This window comes from Trichechus manatus, unplaced genomic scaffold, assembly GCF_000243295.1.
Source record: "Trichechus manatus latirostris isolate Lorelei unplaced genomic scaffold, TriManLat1.0 scaffold00004, whole genome shotgun sequence".
NCBI lineage: Eukaryota > Metazoa > Chordata > Mammalia > Sirenia > Trichechidae > Trichechus > Trichechus manatus.
The window spans coordinates 20,203,325-20,227,058 of NW_004443940.1; the positions used below are offsets into that span (position 1 = coordinate 20,203,325).

At 35.5% G+C, this 23,734-nt stretch overlaps 1 protein-coding gene across 5 annotated transcripts in view; it reads right to left on the reverse strand.

Annotated features, from left to right (window-relative positions):
- The window catches only part of EHBP1 (EH domain binding protein 1), a 378,078-nt gene that overhangs the window by 37,252 nt on the left and 317,092 nt on the right, over window positions 1-23,734 (reverse strand). For 4 of the 5 annotated variants that reach the window (XM_023733397.1, XM_004369281.2, XM_023733416.1 and 1 more), the window contains 4 exons: window positions 14,158-14,282; window positions 11,582-11,720; window positions 11,325-11,431; window positions 8,548-8,671 (listed from right to left, as the gene is read on the reverse strand). In XM_023733397.1, coding sequence (XP_023589165.1) covers window positions 8,548-8,671; window positions 11,325-11,431; window positions 11,582-11,720; window positions 14,158-14,282 — 495 coding nt within the window. Of the gene's footprint in view, window positions 1-8,547; window positions 8,672-11,324; window positions 11,432-11,581; window positions 11,721-14,157; window positions 14,283-17,367; window positions 17,476-23,734 lie in introns of all 5 variants that reach the window. The other variant, XM_004369280.2, reaches the window with a different exon arrangement.

The following is a 23,734-nucleotide window of genomic DNA, read 5'->3' on the forward strand; positions in this document are numbered from 1 at the left end:
TTTTCTGTTTTTCATGATGTTGCTTATTGGTCTAGTTGTGAGGATTTTTGTTTATGTTGAGGTGAGGTGTAATCCATACTGAAGGCTGTAGTCTTTGATCTTCATCAGTAAGTGCTTCAAGTCCTCCTTCTTTCTTGGTTCTGGGAGACTACATTGGGAAGGGGGAAGCACCTGGGTGGTGTACATGGTTTGCACTGGACCATTAACCTAAAGGTTGCTTCCATAAAGATTACAGCCAAGAAAACCCTATGGAGCAGTTCTACTCCGAAACGCATGGAGTCAGTTGCCATGAGTTGGAATAGACTTGAAGGCAACAGGTTTGGTTTTTTCTTTTTTATTGTGGAAAAAAGGATCATGACAGAGAAGAGAATCTTCCCACATACCGTATCTTATCATAATGATATATGTCATATCTTTCTTTCTTTTTTAAGATATGGTTTAAAAATTATACTTCCATAAGACCTTTATTGTCTGAAAATAAGCCTAACAAAATTTCTGTGAGCCAATTTTACTTAAATTGTAAACCAAATTGTTATGGAAGGAAAACCAAGTAGTCGCCATTTAATAATTGGATGGCATAGTTAAACTACTTTTTAAATCCTACAGTCAAGTAGGGATGGAGAAGAAAGAGAAGAGAAAAAAAGAGAGAAGTTTTTATAGAGCTAAGAGTGGAATAATTATTTTGTCAAAACAAAAAGCTACCTAAATATTTCATAGATACATCTCCCATATGTACTTTTATGAATTACAGACACTTTATAAAAATAAATTATATAGGGTCAATTTAAAGCAAGAGATATCTTTTGTGACCTATTCTCTAAATAATTTATTTTTAAGTGATTAAAATGCTTTAAAGGCATGAAGATAAATATCTCATTTTTCATAAACAGTTTTAGAATAATACCTCCTCAATATTTTAACTCCTCACATAGTGAGGATGCAGATTCTAAAATATAAAATTAAATGCTTTTGATGGACACTGAGCTCCCTCTGGTGAAGGCATAACAAGTTTATTAAGTAAGCACCACCTCTGGAATTATAATCCCCTCTGGCTTCTTCTACTGAGTTTATTGGTTCAATTTTCATAACCATGAGCATCATTAGGGCAATGCAGTAATTAAGAGTTGTTAGAAAGTGAATTCTCAAACTGCAGATTAGAAAATTAAACTATTTCCTGATTACATATTAATGGAGCACAACAATAGCAGTTGCCATAAGCTTGGAAGGCAACCAAGGGATAAATCTGTGTACTTAATTACCATAAACAATGGCTGCATAGAAATGAAGTTTTATGCACATTCCCTTCTGTAATATGTCTGATATCAGTACACACTTGACAATTCTTGTTCAATTATCTCTATTATTTAATGCGCTGTGAACGGCTCTGTGTAAATAAAATTAACCACCCCAATTACTTTGAATTCATCTAGGGACAACGTAATAAAAAACATGAAGAATTCTGCATGCCTATTAATCTAAAACATTACAGAAGCTTTCCCATATTCTCTTGTCTATATTTATTTTGTCTATGTTTATTTTACTGCTCTGTTAATTCAATTATGTTTACCATCAGTGGTCAATAGAGTTTTTGTTATTTAATTAATCCTCATATAGCACCATAAACATGTTCATTATCTGATAATACCTACAGGGTCTAAAACGGTAAGTAGTGCCTATTTAATATCTAACTGAACTTATAAGCCTATATTTAATCATTAAAAAAATTATATGGACCAAATATGTAATTACAATGAAGTTGAGAATGCAACTTTTATGGGCGGTGGGGGGGATAAGAAATGAGAAAAAAAAATACAGATGAAAGAAAACCAGAGAGAGCCACATATATGATAAAATAGTTTTTTATAATATATGTATCTTATATTTTTTTAGATTTTAGACTCCTGGATTTTTAATGCTTCAGTTGTAGTTTCAATTTTGCACTTACTCAATATCTGTTAAGAGTCACAGTATCAAAAAATCCATCTACTTTATTCATAAAGCACACTAGCTGTAGCATAGAAGGTACACTATTATAATAACAAGATATATTTGTCTCTGTGATCATTTAATGGTCATTATGAAGGGAAAATCAGTGAGACAGAATTTATGTTACTGTATGCTTTGATCACACAAATGCCTTTTTTCTATACTTTCTGTTCATGATTTTTTTCCTTATTCATAGACAAATATTTTATGATCATATACAGCATTTCAGGTACATAAGTGTAAAAACTCTCTGGAAATATAATGCATTTAAGTATTTAGACTTCATCAAGAGACACTGACTGAACCAGTATTCATGCCATGAAGGACTAATTTTCTATAAGCTCTTCTAATGTCCAATAAACTATATATATTTTTAAAAGTAGCTGAGATTACATTTTCATATTGAAACAGATCAAGATCACATTTTTATTTTAAATGTAAAACTAAGGGGTTTCAACGTAGGAAATGTATATACATATCCATTGTCAAATTATATAATGACACTAAAAAAAAATTAGCTAATATAAAAATAACTACATTAATTTAGAAGTCAGTTACTTAAAATTTTAATTAGTTTTATTTTTTAACACACCTCAGAAAACTGTCTTCGGGTAATCTGTTAGTGGCTGATTCTAGACTGAAAACTACTTCTGAAGATTCTAATGTTCAAGTGTCAGAACCTTCTAAAGATTAGCAAAGAGCTAGCTGCTTCTTTTGAAGGGAAGTTTGTTTTTCTCTCTTTTATTATTCCAAATGAGCATGTTTTGCATCCTGATGTTTATGTATATTACACTGCAATGACCAGGGTGGTAAAGAAATGGTATTAAGAGGAACATGATCTTGTTGGGTCTCTAATGGCTCAAATTGGTTGGTTAAGTGACTTTTTTCACAAGTTACATGAATACTGATCTATTTCTTGTGAGTTACTGATTATAAAACATGAAATGGTGATAAGGGTGTCCAGAGAATAAATAAAACCCCAGGAAAATCAGAAGTTCAACTCTAGGAAAATGAGAGACAGAGCAGAGACCATCACTGTGGTGGCTGGGAGTCTGGCCCTAGAGCTCTTCAGTCTGGGTTTGACCCCTGGCTCCATCATCTGCAAACTCTATGAACTGGGCAAGTTACTTACTTCTCTGAGCCTCAGTTTCCTCATCTTAAAACACGATTATTAATAGTCCAGGTGATTAACAGAACTTATTTCACAGAGTTGTGAGAAACAATGAATGAATACATGTAAAGCATTTATCATAGAAAAACAAAACAAAACAAAAAACTCAAACCCGTTGCCATTGAGTTGATTCTAACTCATGGTGACTGCATCTGAACTACTCCACAGGGTTTTCTTGACTATAATCTTTACAGAAGCAGAACAGGACCTTCTTCGGAGACACTGCTGGGTGAGTTTGAACCACCAGCCTTTAGGTTTGTAGTTGAGTACAAAGCATTTGCACCACTCAGGGACCTTATCACAGAGCCAGACATATGATAAGCATGCAATAAATTCTGGCCATTATTGTCCTCTTTTAGGTAATGATAATGGATAATTCTGGAGATGCAAAGGAGAAAGTTCCCATTAACAACAACTGCAGACTTTATTTTTATTTTCTCGTGGGCCCAATTTTCTGCTTTAAAGTAGCTTTAATACTATGCTTGGTTCCTCAAAGGATGGGGAAAGGAAACATTCCAAGGAATGTGTAGAAAAGGTTTTCCTCAAGTGTATTTAAAATTTTTAAATTGTCAGTTAGGATTTTGGTGTGGATAGTCTATAAAAAGCTATAGAATTAGTATTTTTGACCCAGGGACTCGGATGCTAGCATGATCATTTCATTCAGTGCTTAAAAGTTATGAAGTTGCAAGATGTGTTTTATTGTAAATTTCCCACCTGAATGTTTAATTTTTACACTCAAAATGTAAATAAAATACTAGTTTTTTTTTCCTTTGCCAAACCATTAGTTTAAAACACTACAGTATAAGTCTGATGATCATCAAATGAAAACAGGTTGGAAATGGAAAAGAAATACCATGCGTTATAATAAGACTATATGCAGCACTATAGTAAAACAGCTCATAACATTTTCATTATAAACTCCATTTTTTCAAGGGTACAATATTGCCGGGAAAGATCCAGCCAATGTTACACTTCCATAAACATGTCAGCTTGAAACACATACATGTTTCCAACTAGTAAGTTTTACTGTTCCCAAGGAAGTAATCATTACAAACTTTAGATGTTAGAAACTTAGAGAAATTCCTTCTCAACAAAAATCACAAGCTAAAAAAAAAAAGCCATTAAGAGCTGATAGAAAAAAATATTCTCTGATATTTGCATAAGAATCTTACAGGTCCCATGGTGAGATGGCAGGAAATAATATGCCTTGTGAGCATGGTAAAAAGACACACACACACACACACACACACACACACACACACACACACACACACACACACACACACACACACACACACACACACTCTCACAGAGTATTGTCATTTAATACTCAGACCATCACTGATTTAGGATTAGTCAATTTAGGAAGGACTGAAATGTACAAATCCCCACTGCAGCTCTGTCTGCCAGTGATGCCCTCCACTGCCATTCTCATGCCTGGCACCTCCCCATCTTGTTGCAGGACCCACATAGGCTCTCTCTTACATTCCTTCCCTTCTTTCTTGCTAGAGTCTTCTCCCAACATGCCAGAAAAATGCCCAGCAGTCTGGGCCACCATCTGGGCTTCAACCTCCTCCCCCTCAGGATATAGGAGCTTTAGTCTTAGAGGGGTTGGTGCTTAAAACCCTGAGTTACTCAAGCTCTGGGAACCTAAGACTCAGGTCAAAAACTATTAGTGTATTTAAGTTATATTCTAAATTAAACAGTTTCGTGGGCTTGCCTGGCTTGTGGATACTTACAACAGTGTTTCTCTTGGAAAATGCATTCTGAATTCCACAAAATCAACTTCTAAACAAACTTCCTAACTCATTTAAAATTGAGTACAGTTCCTTCAAAAGCTAAACATAGAATTACCATATGACCCAGCAATTCTACTCCTAGGTATATACCCCAAGAACTGAAATGAGGACTCAAACAGATATTTGTACACCAATGTTCATTGCAGCATTATTCATAGTAGCCAAAAGATGGAAACAGCCCAGGTATCTGTCAGTGGATGCATAGACAGGCAAAATGTGATACACACACACACACACACACACACACACACACACAATGGAATATTATTCAGTCATAAAAAAGAACGGAGATCTGACACATGTTATAATATGGATGAACTTTGAAAACATTATGTTAAGTGAAATAAGACAGACACATAAGGCCATATACTGTATGAGTCCAATTATATGAAATGACCAGAATAGGCAAATCCATAGAAACAGAAAGCAGATTAGCAATTTCCAGAGGATGTCAGAGGGGAAAATGGAGGAGTGACACCTAAGTGGGTAAAGGGTATTCTTTTGGGACAATGAAACTATTTTGGAACTAGAAAGAGATGTCAGTTGCACAACCCTGTGAATATACTAAATGCTACCGAATTGTATACTTTGAAATGGTTAATTTTATGTGAATTTCACCTCAGCTGAAAAAACTGAGCATGGTATCTACAAGATAGTTGTCTACAAGTATATAAAAATGGAAATATCAGATAAAATACATTTGTTCCATATATAAAATATGGTTGGGAAAGAGAAAAAGAGCCTGAAAACTTAAAAATCCAGCTTCAAGCCCTACCTCAGCCATTACTAATTGGGCCATCTTAAATGGATGATTTCCCTTATCTGAGCCTGTTTCCTCATGTAGAGAATATGGATACTATCTGCTCTGCTTAATTCTGAGGCAGTTAGGAGATTCAGAAAAGTACACTGAAAACTCTAACATAGCCCAGAAAAGGTATTAACTGTTACAATAAATGAAAGGTTGGAATGTACTGAAAAACAAAAAGGAAAACGATGAATAGATGCTTTTCCCTTCTATCATCTTTTACCTCAGAGATTAACAAGGTATCAGGTAAATCTCAGGAGACTGAGTTTGGGCTAGAGGTGGTTTGATACAGTCCAGGGTGACTCTTGGGGCTTACCAAGTTGGGGGACACCAAGTCAGTTTTGGTCTGAATCTGCAGTAGGGCAGACCCAGTCTAGATCAGATTCTGTCCTGTGTAGCAAGGAATATAAAACCTCAATGGGATTCTGGAATCAGTCTGTAGCTATGGCTGTCTTTCAGATTATAAATGATCTATAGTTGGAATGGGGTCACTTCAAAGCTTCACTAGTGATGGGTAGGGTGGGAAGAAAAACTTGCGTCTATTTTAGTTAGAACCTTCAATAAATCAAACTCCACGTGGGAAAGAAGGAAAGGAAACAAAATTTTTAGCTTTTACTCTAGTGGCACAGGCTTCAAATTCATCCAACACAATCAGGGAAGATGCTCTGCTTAAAAGAATTTGTGGGGAAAAAATAATTTGTCCCTTTAAAATATTTAAAGAAAATCATTAAAAATTATATTACATACTTTCTTGGCTTTTCAACAACATACTAGATGCTCACTAACCTTTTCTTGATGATTCATTATCTTCATTGTGACTATATATCAAATGGTTGAGTGCTCAACTACTAGGGGATAGGTTGGTGGTTTGAACCCACCCAGAGGCGCCCCGAAAGACAGGCCTGGCGATCTGCTTCTAAAAGGTTACAGCCTTGAAAACCCTATGGAGCAGTTCTACTCTGTACACAGGGGGTCACCAGGAGTCGGAATCGACTCGACGGCAGCTAACAACGACATATAAGAACACCTATTCCTTTACAGCTCGTTTAGAATAAGATGAGTAGAAGTGCATATTCCTTTGAAAAATAACTCCAGACAGTAATGCTGAGTTCTTGTTTCTGCTTTTACTGTATTCTCCCCTTTACTAACAGAAATTATGCTACGTAGCATTTACATTTTCTATATAGCTAATATTTTCAAACTCCCTTAGGAACCAGAGGAAAAATTCAAATGTGAAACAATATGTTGGTTTACGGACACCTGTTGAATCCACATAAATGAATAAGCACAAGATTGAACACACATGTAACCTGCTAGGGGAACAATACACAGTGCTTTAGATTATCTGGTATAGTGAGAAAGCTTCCGTATGATGGGGGTCAGGTGACCTGAATTCCAGTCCTGTGTCTGCCACTTACTGATCTGTGTGACTTTGAGCATTTCCTGTGCCTCTGTCTCCTCATCTGTTTAATCAGAGGGTTAGGTAATAGCTTAAAAAAAAAAAAAGAAAAAAGGTTTTTCTTTTTTGGTTTTAAATTTTAAGCAGTAGAACCTTTTCTTCAAATGAACTCTTCCAAGAGGCCCGCTATTTAAAATAAACTCAGGGCTACTCTGCTTGAAGTGAAGGTAAGGAATCCAGAGGCCAGCTTGCTCTCTGTTCCTTTATTGTCCTGGCCACCCCTGAGGTGCCTCTGAAGAAGCTTTAGGGCTCCACAGAACACAGTTTGAAATCCACTGGACCAGATTAAGCCTGAGGTCCCTTCCTGTTCTAATATGCTCTGATTTCACCAATGTATGCATTTTCAAATGTCCCATATAGATGCTTATTTTTAGAGGGGTTCTTTTATTGTAAATATATTTTTGGCAAATAGAGAATAAAAAGTTCAGGAAAGATTTTCAATCCTTATTCATACACTATTCTATTTTAATGCTATCATAAGATGAAAGCAATTAATTAAAGAAATGGATTTTCTACGGTTTCATTTTTTGACCTTTTTTCTTAATATAACTTACTTTCAATTTGGTATGAGTTATTTGAAGTCATTCTTCATTTTTGCCCTTTTGCAGGAGCAGCATTTTAAATAACTATAAACATACATATACACGTACGAACACAGAAACTGCTCCTTCCCAGTAGCTTACTGTGTGTTTAGATCTGTTCAGTCACCATTGGTAATCAGCACGAAATGCCAGTCTACCTCTGGTTAGGAGCTAACTTACTGTTCTAACTCATTTTTACAAATCTTGCTATATACCTTAATCCTGTCAAATGCAACTGTGACACAAAGTATTACAGACTTTTAAAAACCTGTCGTCTTGAAAAAAAAAAAAAATTGTGGAGCATCAGTAACCAGATAGTATTCTCAAATTTCAGTGATCTAGTCCATGGCGCCATCCCCCATGCACAGTGCTCTGTTTCATGCAGTACATGGCTTTAGCCGGCCAAATCTTTTTTTTTTCCCAATGAATCAGTAGAACAGTGAAGATCTTACTTTTTTTTTAAGCAGTGGCATATCAATGAGGCACAGATGTGTATTCCAACTCTGCATGGATGAGCACACTGTTCAATAGTGCTGGCTCACACGGTATCAGGGCAAGTTATCACTTCCCATGAAAGCACTCTTATCACCAGGGCCCAGAGAGGTGGCTGCAAATCACAACCTTTTTATTTTCCAGGCAGTTTTGCTGAACATTCAGGCTTCAAAGATTCACACTTCCAAAACTCTATAAGAGTTTGTGAACGCTCAATTTGCCAAAACTGTTTACAGTGTAATTGGGCACCGTACCTGTGTCCATGAGATAGCGAAGGCGCTTCTCCACCAGCGCGGCACGGGTGTCAATTTGCTTTTGCTCGTTCTCTAGTGCTGCCAATTCTCCTACAACATACTGACTGGTGTCTTTGAACCCTTTCTGTTAAGGAGAACAAACAGGAAGGAAAAAAAAAATCACTTGTAAGTTGCAGTTTTCCTTTCTGTAAACACTTAGTAAAGCACTTACCTGGAGAACCAAATACCACCCCGGTACCAAAAACCAACTGCCAATGATTCAACAATCTTTCATATGTTTTTTGTATAGCAAAACTTTTCTAAGTAGAGAAAATTTCAGCCCTTTAGTGTTCTATTTATAATTTAACACCCAGATTAACCAGGTTGAAAAAGTTAATATTAACTTTTAAAAAATTATCCTTAGAGTTAAGTCAGAGTTTTTTAAGCATTAATAAGGATAGAAGGGAATTTTCTCCTTGGCGATTGTCAAAACAAACACTAATGACACCTTTAATTCTAAAGTGTAATATACAAACATAGAGTTTTACTAAGAAATTAATTCTCAAAGTATCCATCCTGAAAAAATCAGATTACAGTGTGGATTTGTTCTTCCAAAACTACAAAATTTAAAAAAAAAAATTGTTTTCTTAGTGATTTTATTGTTTAAGATACTAGAAAAAGGTAATATCTCCAGTTTTCCCTCCCTTTAACGTATTGTTCTGCTGATGTATTACCAATTATTGTAGCTATGAATTCTAACTTGACAGGTGGTTTCAAACTTTGCCACACGGGAGCTAATATAATTAGTACACTGATCTGGTTAATCTTCCATTTAACCAAATTTGAATTTCAATTTGAAAATTTACTTTTTATAACTATTGAAGTAAAAAAAATAATAAAAAATTATCTTTAGAAGTTTTCTTTGAAGTAGCAGCTCCATTTTAAAGTGTCAGGATAGCCTTAGTTCTTATTTGCACACTAACAAATTTAAGGAAGGGTTATTATTTATGGAATAGTCACAGAAGTGGATGAATTATAGCTCCCTTGGGCACACCTGTTTACCTGAAGCCATTTCTGCGGCTAAGAGACCTAAGTGGTGGGAAATACTGAGGAACTGCTGAGATGGTTCCTCTCACCACCACCATTACTGCCATCAGCACTGAGAACAGTATTCAGGTAAGTACACGTGAGCCATCCTCTTCTGTCAAATCCTTTCCCTACCTAGAAGAAGATTAATCTCTAAGAAGCCATGAGAAATTATTTTCTAGTACTCCTTAAACAAGAAACATATTTAAGAAGTATGTTGGTTATGAACATATTTTGGAATTCTCATGATCAATAAGTAGATATCTAACAGAATGTATAGCTTATATACCTTAGGAACTAGTAAATAGTTTGCATTCACATGTGAACTCAATCTATACTAACTTATTATTAAATTGATTATGGCAGTTGATGAACTTAAGGTTGAAATGTATTCATTGTAACACTGATAATTTCTCCAAATGGTTTGATAAAATAACTCACTGTATTTTTTAAACATTCCTACAAAACGGATACTCTTCCTTCTAAATACAAAATATAACAGAAAAAATGTAATAGAATAAATGCTAACGGTATCTTTAAAACCTGGAATAATCTGGTGAATGCTTTTTGTACCTATCTGCCAAATAGCAGAGCATTTTCAAAAGGGGCTTTTTCTTTTCTCATTCACATCCAGAAGTATAAAACAGATATGGCAGCTTACAAAGATAGTATGTGAGTAACAAAGATACAAGAAAGTAGAAGTCATAAGGAACACACAAACTTCATTGCTTTTACTGATTAGTTCAGTTAAAAATAGCAACAAATTTTATAATCAGATTTCTTTAGTTTGAGTATATAGCATACTCAAGTATTCTGTAACTTATAAGTTGTACCAAATACTTCACCAGGATACACCAGTGAGCTGTTCTCTGTACTAACACCGTTCCAGGGCTTCCAAAATGAACAACAAAAATGAAGAGCTCTAAAATGTATCTGGTAACTCTCAGTGCATTGATAAGGATTTTAAAATTCACCGAAGGTTATTTTAACAGTAAAAACAATGAAAATATTTAGACACACTATAGATAATAAAAAAGTAGCACCATTAAAGAGAGCTACACTTCCAGACAAAAATTCAAGTTAAAAGTTGTTCTTCCTGCTTCTGTCCCGCAGCTGTCCATCAAAAGCAGCTTTCTCCCTGCGGTCTATCAAATATTTCCCTCACAAATCAATTTTACACATGATCAGCCCATACCCCTACTGAGCTGAACCTCCCCGTTAATTAAGTGAAGAAATTACCATATATATTATATTAATGCAAACATCATTCAGCTAGTAATTCACAGCTGATCTGGATAATGGAAAGGTTGAACACCCATTAACCCAAGCCAACAAAATGGGTTGGCTGAGAAATTCTAGCAGGTCTCATGTGACTTTTCCCTCTAACTGCAGCTCTGCGGTATCTGCTATTGTAATAATTAAAATCTTCCCGGTAGATCAATACTGGAATCTCTTTATGGGAAGTGCCCTGATGGAAATGTCTCAAGGAAGCTGGGGCTGTGGAACTCTGAAAAATTCATTTTTTTTTAATCTGACAATTATCACCACACTGCAGACTAATTCAACAGTGCACCCCTCTCACTCTGCTTTGAATGCACCGGAGATTGACATCTTAAAAAACCTAACATCTCATTTTAACAAATAAAGGCACTATTTCCACATACAGTTTGGAATTATCAGCAATCATGAAACCACACAAAACATTAATATACATTAAGCACTTCATCTTCTGATGGCTTCCTCTGAGTTTCAGTTAACGCCGCCTTCTCCTCATTTCCTTTCTTTGTATCTTCCTGTATTGATCTCTGCCGTTTCATCTCTTAAGAAAAGGGGAAAGACATGTAAAATTATTATAAAGCTTGATATTTGTGTATTGAAATGTAGATTTACATTATCAGCTTTTTAATATATATATTGTTAAATGCTCTTAAATCATAAGATGGGAAAACATTTAAAAAAGTGTTCCTACCTGGTCTATTCTCAACATATTGACTGAAAGACTGAAGTTGAGTTTTTCTGACCGTAGAATCCTTGCTGAACACAACAGGATTTCTAAAACGTTCTGTTGCCTTTTGCCGTCGCTCAGCCCGGAGATCTTCTGTGCCATTCTAAAAGTAAAAATCAAATGGTAAGAGAGGCCTGGTCTTAGAAACATGAAATTACACATAGGTAGGCAACTTTTACTGATTTAAGAGAATGCTGATTGTCTAAAGTAGAAACTTTTTGAAAGAGAAAGGATTTTAAAGCATTCTGAATAACTCAACTACAAGTTCTGTTGCTTGTAATCTAAAACTTTGGGGAATATGGTTTAAATGGGGGATCACTCTTGATAACTTTGATTCATTAGACGTCGTGAACCCTTCTGTCTTCTGCTGATGATATGTATCATTTAAAAGCCACGTTGCCGCCATCTATTCCCCCTACTATTCTGCCCTATTGGTTTGTACAGTCCCACAGACTTGTATGACAAGAAGAACTAGTTTCTAATTTTATGCCCATTGAGATAAACCACTAATGCTGGATGAAGGCTAAAAGGTAGGATTATAATACTACCCCACTGCACTAAATTTCATCAGCTATAACTTTCCAAAGCCAGATTTGTAAGTAAGCCCTTTACAGCTAAGGAAACGACAATTATCTTTTCCAGAGCTTCCTATGTTAATACTGGTAACAAATTCAAATGGTTCTATCAACAAGAAATATCCCAGAAGACTGAACCACTGCAGTGTGTGGAAGCTGCAGATACCGAGGTGCTGTGTACCAAACAAATATTTCATTTTATACCTAATCTTTTATTATTTTTATTAAGTGTTTTGAAAGTAAATAGGGAAAGGCTAAGATGCATGACTAATAGCTAAGCCTGCTGAATGCTGAAACTGGTTATCAAAAGCTACCAAGACTTTGCCCTTCCTCTGCATTGAGACAATCAGTAATGAGGGAGTCCTCCAATGGCCTATTCTCTAGCCTCAAGGAGGCCTGGGATACAGAATCCTCAAGGGAAGGTAACAGTTTATCCTTTTCCACAAACACAGAATGCCTCATTTATAAACGTGTAAACTGCATTTTATTAAAAAAATAAAAACCCAAATCAATGCTGAAAGCTTCAAGAGAACAGATGGACTCTATATGTTCTTTATAAATACCATTTTAAAAATCTTAACTAAAAAGATCCATTAAAGGCAAGCTGTTTAAGGCACACCTTTTGTTGGAATAACTTTAAAAATTACTACATTAAGAGCTTTTTGGAAAGCAAAAACAATTTCATCATACTTAAACAATTTCCGCATAAAGTTAAAAATACCTCTGTATCATTTTTTAAAAAGTTATCTCATATATTTATCATTAACATCATCTTTACAATATACTATGTAGCTAGGATAGAAACAATTTTTGGCTTTCGTTTATTTATTTAAATGTGAATTCTTCTGTCATCGTAATAACTGCCCAATAGTCTAAAACTCAAGTCTTTACCAAAATAAACAAACACAGCTAAATTTTTTTAGGCCTGGCAACATGCTAAATATCAGTGCGATTAGCCAGCAAATCCCATCTTAAGAAACCTTTTTATGACTAGGGACTTCTGCCACTTTACAAATGTATTCCTCTAAACCCACTAATTCAGTTAGCCTTTTCAATCCATTGTATTATTCTTAGGCCAGCTTCATTCTGCATTAAATCCACTGCAGAAAGCTAAATTGAACGCAAAAAATCAGACCTGATCCAGGCTTCCTTTGTTCAAAGATAGAGACCAAAAGTCCTCTGGTGCTGCCACACACTTTCATCACCAATTTATAGAAACCGACAGTATAAGGGAAAAGCAATGAAAGTCATTGTTTTGGGACTTCAAAGCATCTCTGTGTCAGGGGAAGGAAATCCTTTCAGTCAGCAGGGCAGTCCCCATAGTCCGCAGGTGGGTGAAAAGTTATACAGGACTGGAAGTGCCCTAAAGCTAGAGAAATATTAATGATACAGTGCAAGGAAAAGGGAGGAAGGTTTGGTTGGCGATCATATAAATAGTAAAAATGATACCATTAATAATATTCTTATATTGTGGCATTTTAGATAAAATCCTACCAAGGTAAGATTAATAATGGCTGCAAACATGTAAATATCTTAAAAACTGATATTCAATCACATCACCATCTTCAGGTGTGATGTATTCTTAAAAACAGCATAAATTCTAGTTCATCTAAGCAGGTAGCCGGTTGAGGATGATAGAAAAATATGCTAGAATTCTCTTGGTAATACTTTTTTTAGCAAAATACATACTTATATATAGAAGTCAAGAATAGTTTCTATATATCTTCTAGTTTTATCTGAAATGTCAATGTAATCAATTTAAAGTGGCAGTTTCTTTGAAGAACAGTATACAAATACTGATTGTCATATTGATATCTAATTTATTGGACATTTAATACAAAAAATTTACTCCTTTATCTTAATGTGAAGAATTTGGCAAGAAATTATTTTTAGGATTATCAAGTACCAGTGGAAATCAGACTACACAGATACTAAGTCAAATATTTTAAACAAGTTAAGATTTACCTTAATGTCTTGCTCTGAGCTCTCGGCTACAGCTTTCTGGGCAGCACCGGAGAGAGAATTTGCCACCTGTGGCTGAGCTTCTAGGAGCTTCTTCAGCTTCAAGTCTACCAACTTAGTGTTTTGTTCTGTTAAATATGCAAATACCATGAATAACTGAGTGAGATGCATTTAAATGTATAGGCTATCAATTTTAGGTGACATCATAAAAATATTACTGTTTTAAAAGAAAGAAGAAAAGGACATTGGGGTTGTGAGACGGCATATCAGACCAGACACATCCAGAATTCTTTATACGCATGTAAGTATTTTCCTCCAAAATCATCCCCCTTAAAAAATATAGTCAATATACCCACTAAAGACAATTCAGTTACACTATAGTTAATAGTAGCTATACTTACCTGAAAACCTGTGTCTGTATTTATGTAAATAATTGCATAGGTTACACATAATAAAACAAGCTATTACAAACTAGGCATTTCAAATAGGAGATACATTTGATTCTAAATTATTTTACAATTTTGATTATTCTAGTATATTAAATTCATAATACAATATCATATTAAAACAATTTCCTAACATGATCCCAGATAATCATGTACACACTGTTAGAATGCAATGTTTATGTGTGAACATATATAACTAGCATTGAAACTGGGTATATATGTTTACAAATACCTTCTACTTAGAAGGCAGAAATAAAATGCGGCTATTACTTTTAAAATAAATAATTTCAAATTATTTTTAGCAAGTACATTCATCTTTAATAAAATAGTTTAGAAACAAATGGAAACACGAAAAATTCTACTTAAACAAATTCATTCAAAGTGACTTTAATAAAATCATTGTAAGACATGCCAACCATTTGGTGAATAATATTTTTCATAAAGATTAATAACTTTTCTAATTATAAGACTCTTAATAAATGTTATTATCATGACTTTCATGCAAATTGGTCAGTTTATACTGCCAGGCTTCTCTTTTAAACAATATCTGATGAACTATGGTGAAATCAAGATAAAGATGAAACAATTTATTATTAAAACATTATGACTTTTATATACATATTAAAAAAAGAATTTTGAGGAAAATGAAGCAAGGATAAAAATCATAATATATTCTGAGTGCTTCCAGATTCCAGTTTGCATTCCTGTTTCTTATTGCCATGAAATAAAGCATAGATTTGAACTGGGAAAACCTGTCCTATGCAAATACCAACACTTATTGGTGTGCTTGAGAGCTGTAAACAATATATTAATTAACTTCAAACCGGAAGACTGAGATGTGTTTTCTTTTTTGGGATACATAAAGCAGGAAGAGTGTTTTAAAAAAGGATAAGAGTCAAGCCTATTAGGCTTAAAAAAAAATCAACCTTTAAAAGTATCCTACGAAGGTGCTATAGTTGAAACTAGAAAATTCCCCTTGCCTCATCTAAGAAATGGCTAATTTGTCCTGCCTTCGTAATCTACTGTAAAATGAGGACACTTATTGTCACTGGTTTTATACTTCCTCAAACTGAATGAGGCTTCAATTCTGCACTATGGACATCCTCAGCAGTAAAGGACATTAATGGTTCTGATAAAGTCTTTGGTGGTGGGGATGGGGCTGGGGTGGAGTGGGGTTGGTAAGCAACAATAAAAATCTTTTTCAAAAAGAAAAATCAAACATACCCAAGTTCTACAGTATTTTAAATAGAAAAAACTGAAAGCAGTCCTAATTTTTGGGAAAACAGTTTAAAAATGTCCTAAAATATCAGTGTTCTCTTAGACTTACACGATTATAAATATATTGACTTCTTTCCAGCAAAAGTATAATTTAATACTGGCCCATGAAGGAGCCATTGACAAAAGGGAATGGGTTTTCTTGAGTGTTCTTTATGGTTAGGAAGACCCTGGTCCAGTTTCTTAGAGAAATAAAAGCATGATTTCAGAGGAAGAAAGAAAGCAGGTTAGCATTGCAGGGCCTGCAAGGGCTGGGGAAAAGAATGCCTGCTCTTACTCCCTTTAGATTTTTTCCAGAAAAAAAAATATTAGGGAATTTGCCTCTTTACCTTTAGGCCTAGAGAGATCACCAAAGACTTTTAATTACTACAAGAATTCAATTCAATAAGCATTTATGGAACCCCACATGTATACAAAGCTTTGGATTGCTACTCACTGCTGGCTTATAAAGGCAGTGCGTATGGAACACTACCAATTAAAAACCACCACCAAATATCTTTGTTTTTTAAACAGTAACTTACAAAGGTCAATTACCAATGTGATTTACTAATATAAGATTTATTGATTTATTGATATAAGATGTAAGACTAATTTAACATCAGTCTATATAAGGAGTTCTCAACTAAAGCCTTTTGCTGTAATCAGGTGTAAATATGCATAGAATAATTTGTTAGTAGTGATATTTAAATATTTAAAGAAAGCCCAAAATTTGCAAAATAATATTACAAATAAGATGACAATCAACTCTAAAATAAGTGTGATAATCTAATCTATGGTTTAGATTTACATTTAGGGTATTCTGTGAGTACTCTGGAAACCCTGGTAGTGGTTAAGAGCTACGGCTCCTAACCAAGAGGTCGGCAGTTCGAATCCACCAGGCGCTCCTTGGAAACCCTATGTGGCAGTTCTACTCAGTCCTATAGGGTTGCTATTAGTTGGAATCGACTCGATGGCAATGGGTTTGGTTTTCTGGTTTATGTGTACTCTGGAGCTCTGGTGGCGCAGAGGTTAAGAGTTCAGCTGCTAACCATAAGATTGGCAGTTTGAATCCACTAGCCGCTCCTTGGAAACCCTATGGGGCAGTTCTACTCTGTCCTATAGGGTCGCTATGTGTCAGAATCGATGCGACAGCAACGGGTTTTTTTTTTTACATGTACCTTACAAGGTCACATCAAAATATTTAGGCTGAGACAAAGGGAAGCAACTACTGAATGCCTAAAAATTGTCTCATATAACATAAAATGTAAAAATGAATCTTAGTCATAAGAGAACACAAAATACAATTTGCTATTCCAATTTGATTGCTAATTTTAATATTAACTCTAAAATAAAATAACATAAAATTGATGGAAGGTGGATTTAACTAAATGATCTGGGAGGACATCAGATGTGATAAAACCACAGAAAGAACTTATTGATGAGATAAAAATAAAAATAAAACCATCAAGTTTGCCATGCAGCAGGACACAAAATATTTATAATTTGAAATTACCAGGAGTATCAAGGTCATTTTCTAAGTTAGTAAGTTCATCTCCACCTCCTACAACAAAGCCTTCAGGAATCTCCTCGTTAGTATCTATCTCAATATTATCATTTTCATCTGTAGGAACATGTAGCAATAATGTTAGTATAATATTTCTATTTCATAACATTTGTCCAAAACACTAAGGAAAAAAATTAGTATTTTAATGACAGTCATTCAAATTCAGGTCTGGCACAGATAAAGCAAGTTAAGAATTCAGTCTTAAGTCACTTTTTCACTATTGGATTAACATTTATATTTTACATTCATATATCAAAAATGAACTGCCACATCAAAGCAGATGCAAAGGTTTTGACAATTTGCCGTACTTTCTCTGAATCGCTGAGCTCACTGTGTCCTTACATTCTAAAAGGTAATCTATTAGAAATCTCTAAGAACAGCACACAAAAATAAAGTTGGCTTAGTGACATGGTCATCAAATAATATTTCTAACTTTTACATTTTTATCATTTATTAGATATAAATGCATAGAGAAACCAATCATTATAAACTTGTAACTCTGTCATTTATATGAAGACGTGAATGCTTTTGTGCTAGTAATAAAATTATTATCATAAAAGCATTATGGCTAGAATAAGAGACAAGAGTGAGACAAGAATGGATAGTACCTTTATAGAAAAGAGTTCAGAGACAACTAAGAACATCTTAGAAGACCTAAAGCTGGGAAAAATTGTTATTATTTAAAATTAAATATATGGAAATGAGGAAGTCTTATTATATTTTTAATATCCTTAGTAAAATGTTTTAGGTCACACAATTAATGCAGTCTTAATTTTTTTACATTAAGGATTTCTATTTTATATATTTTATATACATATACATATATATATATATATATATATATACATATATATATATATATATATGTCTTTTTCCTTCCCAAGTCCTAGTGATAAAATTGGCTAAATAATTTTGAATTCTATACATTTGAAAAAGCACAGCAATAATTTGACTTGAATATTTGAGGTTTAGCTTTAAATTCTGTTGCTGAGAGTGCGTTTTGGAGAACTAGCTGTCTAGCCCTGGGAGTTGAAGAATATCCCTACTACTCTACAATTTCTTTTTTTTGGGCAGCTTTTATTAATAGTAAGGTGTTCTGAAGAGTCTTCTGAGAAGTTCTGAAGTTTTAGGTTTGGCTTACTCCCTCAACGTTTGTCCCTTTCCCTGTAGACGTCTGTGTTTGATTTTTAACCACCAATTTGACTTCCAAGTAAATACTTATTATGAGCATTTATAATAATTGTTAACATTTATTGAAGACTTCCCATATAAAAAGAAAAATGATTGTCAAATGCCCCCAGGAGGGAAAAAACATAGAGATAAAACACAGCTAAGTACTTTCAAAGAAATAACTAAGGCATTATACTTGGTTACATCATTTAAGTAAAATCTGTTGAGAGATCTTTTCTAATCACCTGTGCTTAGCACAACTATTTGACTCAGTTCATAAAAGTAGGCATCTTCAACTTCATTGTCCTCATAAATACTTCTCTAATTTTGTAGTTTAAGTAAATGAATCCCAAATAGGTGTTCAGAATGCTTCCTCAGCATTGCTCTGTCAGAGACACTTTACTATTAATAGTTTTTGGGGGTCTAGTGCAGTTCTTTATTGTTGCCAACCATCCACCGATTATTACTAACCATCTAGAGTGAAAGCACAAAATTCAACATTCATTCATTTACTTATTCAAGAAACTTTGACTGCATACTGTACCTGCAATTTGCAAAACACTATGCTAGATGTTTAGGAGTACTAAGTTGTGTATGAATTTATTCTGCCTTAAAGGTATACGTTCAAGTTACCATAATACCACGTAGGACTAGTAAGTGTTACAGGGTAAAAATAAGGTGCATTGCATATTTAAAAGATGGGAAGATTACTCTTTGCCAGTGGCACCATGAATTGTTTCTTGGAAGAGTTACCTTTTAACTGGGTCTTATAGGAGCCCTGGTGGTGCAGTGGTTAAGAGCTACGGCTGCTAACCAAAAGGTTGGCAGCTTGAATCCACCAGCCGCTCCTTGGAAACCCTATGGGGCAGTTCTACTCTGTCCTATAGGGTCACTATGTATCAGAATTGACTCGACAGCATCAGGTTGGGTTTGGTTTGGTTTTTAAAGAAGTATAAGGTTTCAAGAGGTACAACTGAGGGAAGGACATTATAGGTATGAAAGCAGGAAAGTATAGGTTATGTTTAGAGAATGATATAAAGTCTTATTTGTCTCAAATGTGATCTATTTAAAGGAAAATAATGGGAGGCAGGACTTGAAAGGTAAAACTATAGACGCCCTTGAAGGCCAGACTGGGAAGTTTGAATTGTACTTGGTAGGAATGGAAGAGTGTCCCTGGGTGGCACAAATGGTTAAGTGCTTGACTACTTGCCAAAAGGTTGGTGGTTCGAACCCCTGCCAGAGGTGCCTTGGAAGTTCTGCTTTCAAAAGGTTTCGAAAACAGCCTTGAAAACCTTACGAAACAGTTCTACTCTGCATACATGGGGTCTCCATGAGTCGGAGTCGACTTGACGGCAGCTAACGACAACAACAAATAATAACACTCCTTTATGGCTTGTTTAGAATAAGATAAGCCTCCCTGAGGCTCTAACATGATCAGCACTGTGATGCAGAAGATTAATTTAACAGTAGTTTATAGAAGCAGCTTTCAACCAAACTCTTATTGTAAGCGGTTCTGAGGTATGTACAAAACAATTTATTAGTAGTAATAAAAGCACTGAGGCCTATGTCTTTTCTAAATTAGAGCAGCTTCAACGTTGTTCCTATACTGTTACTCTTGCTTACATTCTTCTAGGTGGTCTAGGGATTATACATGGGAGTGTACTATGCATGTAACAGCCTTCATGCAAAATTGCTGACCTAGATGTCAAACTGGAGAACAGAAAGGTTGGAGGCAGGAAATCTAGGTTGGAGACTTATGACTCCCAGGCAAGCAGTAAGGAGAGCTTAACTTGGAAACCCTGGTGGCATAGTGGTTAAGAGTTTGGCTGCTAACCAAAAGGTCAGCAGTTCAAATCCACCAGGTGCTCCTCGGAAACCCTGTGGGGCAGTTCTACTCAGTCACTATGAGTCAGAATTGACTCAGCGGCAGTGGGTTTGGGTTTTTTGGTTAACTTGGGGTAAAAGAATTCAGGAATGGGTATGACATGATTTGAAACTGACTGGATACTGAGTAGTAGGGGGTGAGACGCTAAGGAGAGGAAGGGTGAAGGAGAAGCCAAAATCAACTCTCCAGCCTGAGTAACTAAAAAGATGGCAGTGCTATAAAAATAGCTGCTAAGTCTGGAAATGTGGTCTGATATGAGTACTTTCAGTTTCCAGTGATATGCAGAAAATTGTGGCTCTTTTCATTACCCACTTATACAGTGCCGGGTTCCTGTGTGATGTTAAACAGGTGCCGTTCATTTTATTTCCCAGCTAAAAGAAATCTCTGTCTACACTACCACTCACCAGTAATGGTGAGCAGGTTAATTCAGTGTTTATATATGTATTGCTAACCTTAGATAAAAGGATTACTATTTGGGAGGGCAAGAGTAAAAATTGATCTCCTACAAAGCTCAGGTTTTCTTAAGAATGGATTTCTACTTTCTTTCCATCCACTGACTTGAGTTTTATGATGAACCCTTGAATTCTTTTCAACAGTTAATGTTGCACATTTCTTAAAACCTGTGGAAAAGCTTTAAATGGATTCTCTAGCAGAACTGAAGTGTGTGTATGTGTGTATGCATACATATACTTATGTTTTCTGTGTGTGTTTAAGAAACTAGATATTAAAAATGAATCTTTATGGTTAACCACTGGAAACTCAGTAGGTTTTAGCAAAGCAGAAAGAAATTAGAAATCCATTACACAGTTAAAATATTAGAATAAAATATATTATTAATAGAAACAGAAAATAAAAATTATTGAAGGACAATAAGATTTTATTTTGACTCAACACATTTATATAAATGCAACTGCTGTAAATGAAACCATATTATGTAGGCACACAACCATTATCATGGGCAAAAGAGAAAAAGTTTCATTTATTTATTCAAAATGCAAAACAAGGTAGCCACCTTATATGCAAGTGCCCATACACCATTCACAAAAATTTAACATTTATTTGGCCAAAATAAAAACTTTAACAAATTCCTGAAACAGAAATTCAGGTCATGTTCTCTGACCACAAAACCATACAACTGAAAACAAAACACCAGACTTCCCCCAAACGCCTGTGCCTTGTAGGATCAACACAATAAAATGAATCCACGAATTTGTGACATAGTTAGAATGAGGATTTAAAAATGATGCCATTACAGGTCTACAACTACAAACTGATGCAGAAATTGAAAAAAAATATGTGCAGTACACCTGGGGGTATTATCCAATAAGCAAGGTTAAGCACAGACTTACTTGTGCTTACTTACTAATCTGCAGTGAACAATTTCACATTTTTTCACCACATCAGAGATTCTGCTTCTAGGTATGGCTGGCATCTGTCTCCTTCCCAACCCCACAGCACCCTTCTACAGAATCAAAGCCTCTTTTCAAATTTATAATCCCTGAGGGGGCAGATGACTCAGTAGGCAACATAAGCACCGGTTAACTTGTGCTTACTTACTAATTTGTAGTGACCAATTTCACAAACCTGTGCTTACCTTGCTTATTGGATAATCTGCCCTGAGTACACCCCAATATCATCTGGTTCTGTCTTAAACCCTACAAGTATGTCAAACAGAGGATAAGTAAAAGCAAGGACAGGTGTGAATCTGTTATTACACAAGAATTAGGCTATGTCTAGTTGCAATAGGATGCAACTGGGTTGCTGAAATACATGGCTATACATGATCTAAAATACCCTGCATATATTTTCTGTGGACACTATGAAGCTTAAGACACCTTACCTCAAGCTTAGTAAGTTTCCTGTCCTCACTGAAGCTGGTTACTTGAGAACAGAAAAAAAGCAAGCTTTCCTGTAAGTTCAGGCAATGGGTCTGAGTGATGATCATGTTCAACATATTGCCCAGGCTGTGCTTCTACTTTACTATTTTACTTACATCATTCTGTCCTTGCTTTACCACACCCTCTTCTCTGTCACTCTGGACCACTGCTTCCAACTCTTCCTTTTCTACTGCTCCATCTAGGCTGGTCCCAAATTATTTCTCTCTCCTCCTTTCACACTATTCCCTAGCAAAACTTCCTTTCTCAGACCTGATGATTCCCACTAGTTGTCAGAAAAGTGGACAATTTGTTAATTCTTTCCCCTGATTTATCAACCTCACAGGGGCATTTTCATTTAAGAATTACTCTTATGAACCCAAGTGAATTTCTAATTTGCTACAATGCAAAGGTCAGCAAACTACAGACCAGGGACCAAACCAAGCCCACTGCATTTTTTTGGTAAATAATAGCCACACCTGTTCACTTACATATCATCCAAGGCACTTCCCTGCTATATACAAGGGCAGAGTTGAGTAGGTGTGACAAGAGGCCATATAGCCTGCAAAGCATAAAATATTTACTTTGGCCCTTTAAAGGAGAAGTTTGCTGAATCCTGATCACAGTGATGGGCACTGCTCAACAGATAAATGCATATGAATGGTTGAATTTCAGGCAGGAATTTTACTCTCTCCGTTTTTCAACCCTAGCCTCACTAGCTTCAGTTTAGACCGTGAGGCCAGAGCACACTGGGACTCATCCACACATCTTTATGAAGAGAGGCCAATAACCACCTGGGACGACAGGGAATAGGCCTGCTCCATCTGTTTTAGGTCAACCTCAGCTCTAAGAGCCCAGCATCAGATATGTTACTGCTTCCAGCATCCAAGGTAAGGTGTGTCCTTGGGAGAAGTGGACCTTTGTCACTTTGGTACCCTTGGGGAATAGATTGTAGACACTTCAGCAGTTCTCATATGGCGTTTGTCAAACCCTTTGCCCTCTCCATCTCACCCAGCTTTCTCATTCTAATCGGCACTCCTTTGCTAGCTCCGCAAGTGCAATCCTCACTTCTCCTTTACTTTGTTGGCTGTTGAATGCTGAAATTCAAGTCTTTGCTTTCCCTAATTATCAGGTAGGAAAGCTACCTATTCTCTGGGTCCTAAAACAGACAAAGTTTGTCTGGCCTAGTCTACTCCTGGTTAGATTATAGAGATAGAACCAACTACATAGCTGACCCATTCTACACCATTAATTAAAAATGTTTCCATTCTTAGCCTTCCCAGAGTTTACAACCTAGGAAGCATTGTTATCTGCATACTATTGGAAAAAAAAAATTAAGAGACACTAGGTGCACTCCACCATATTATTACTCTTCCCCTCCATGGCT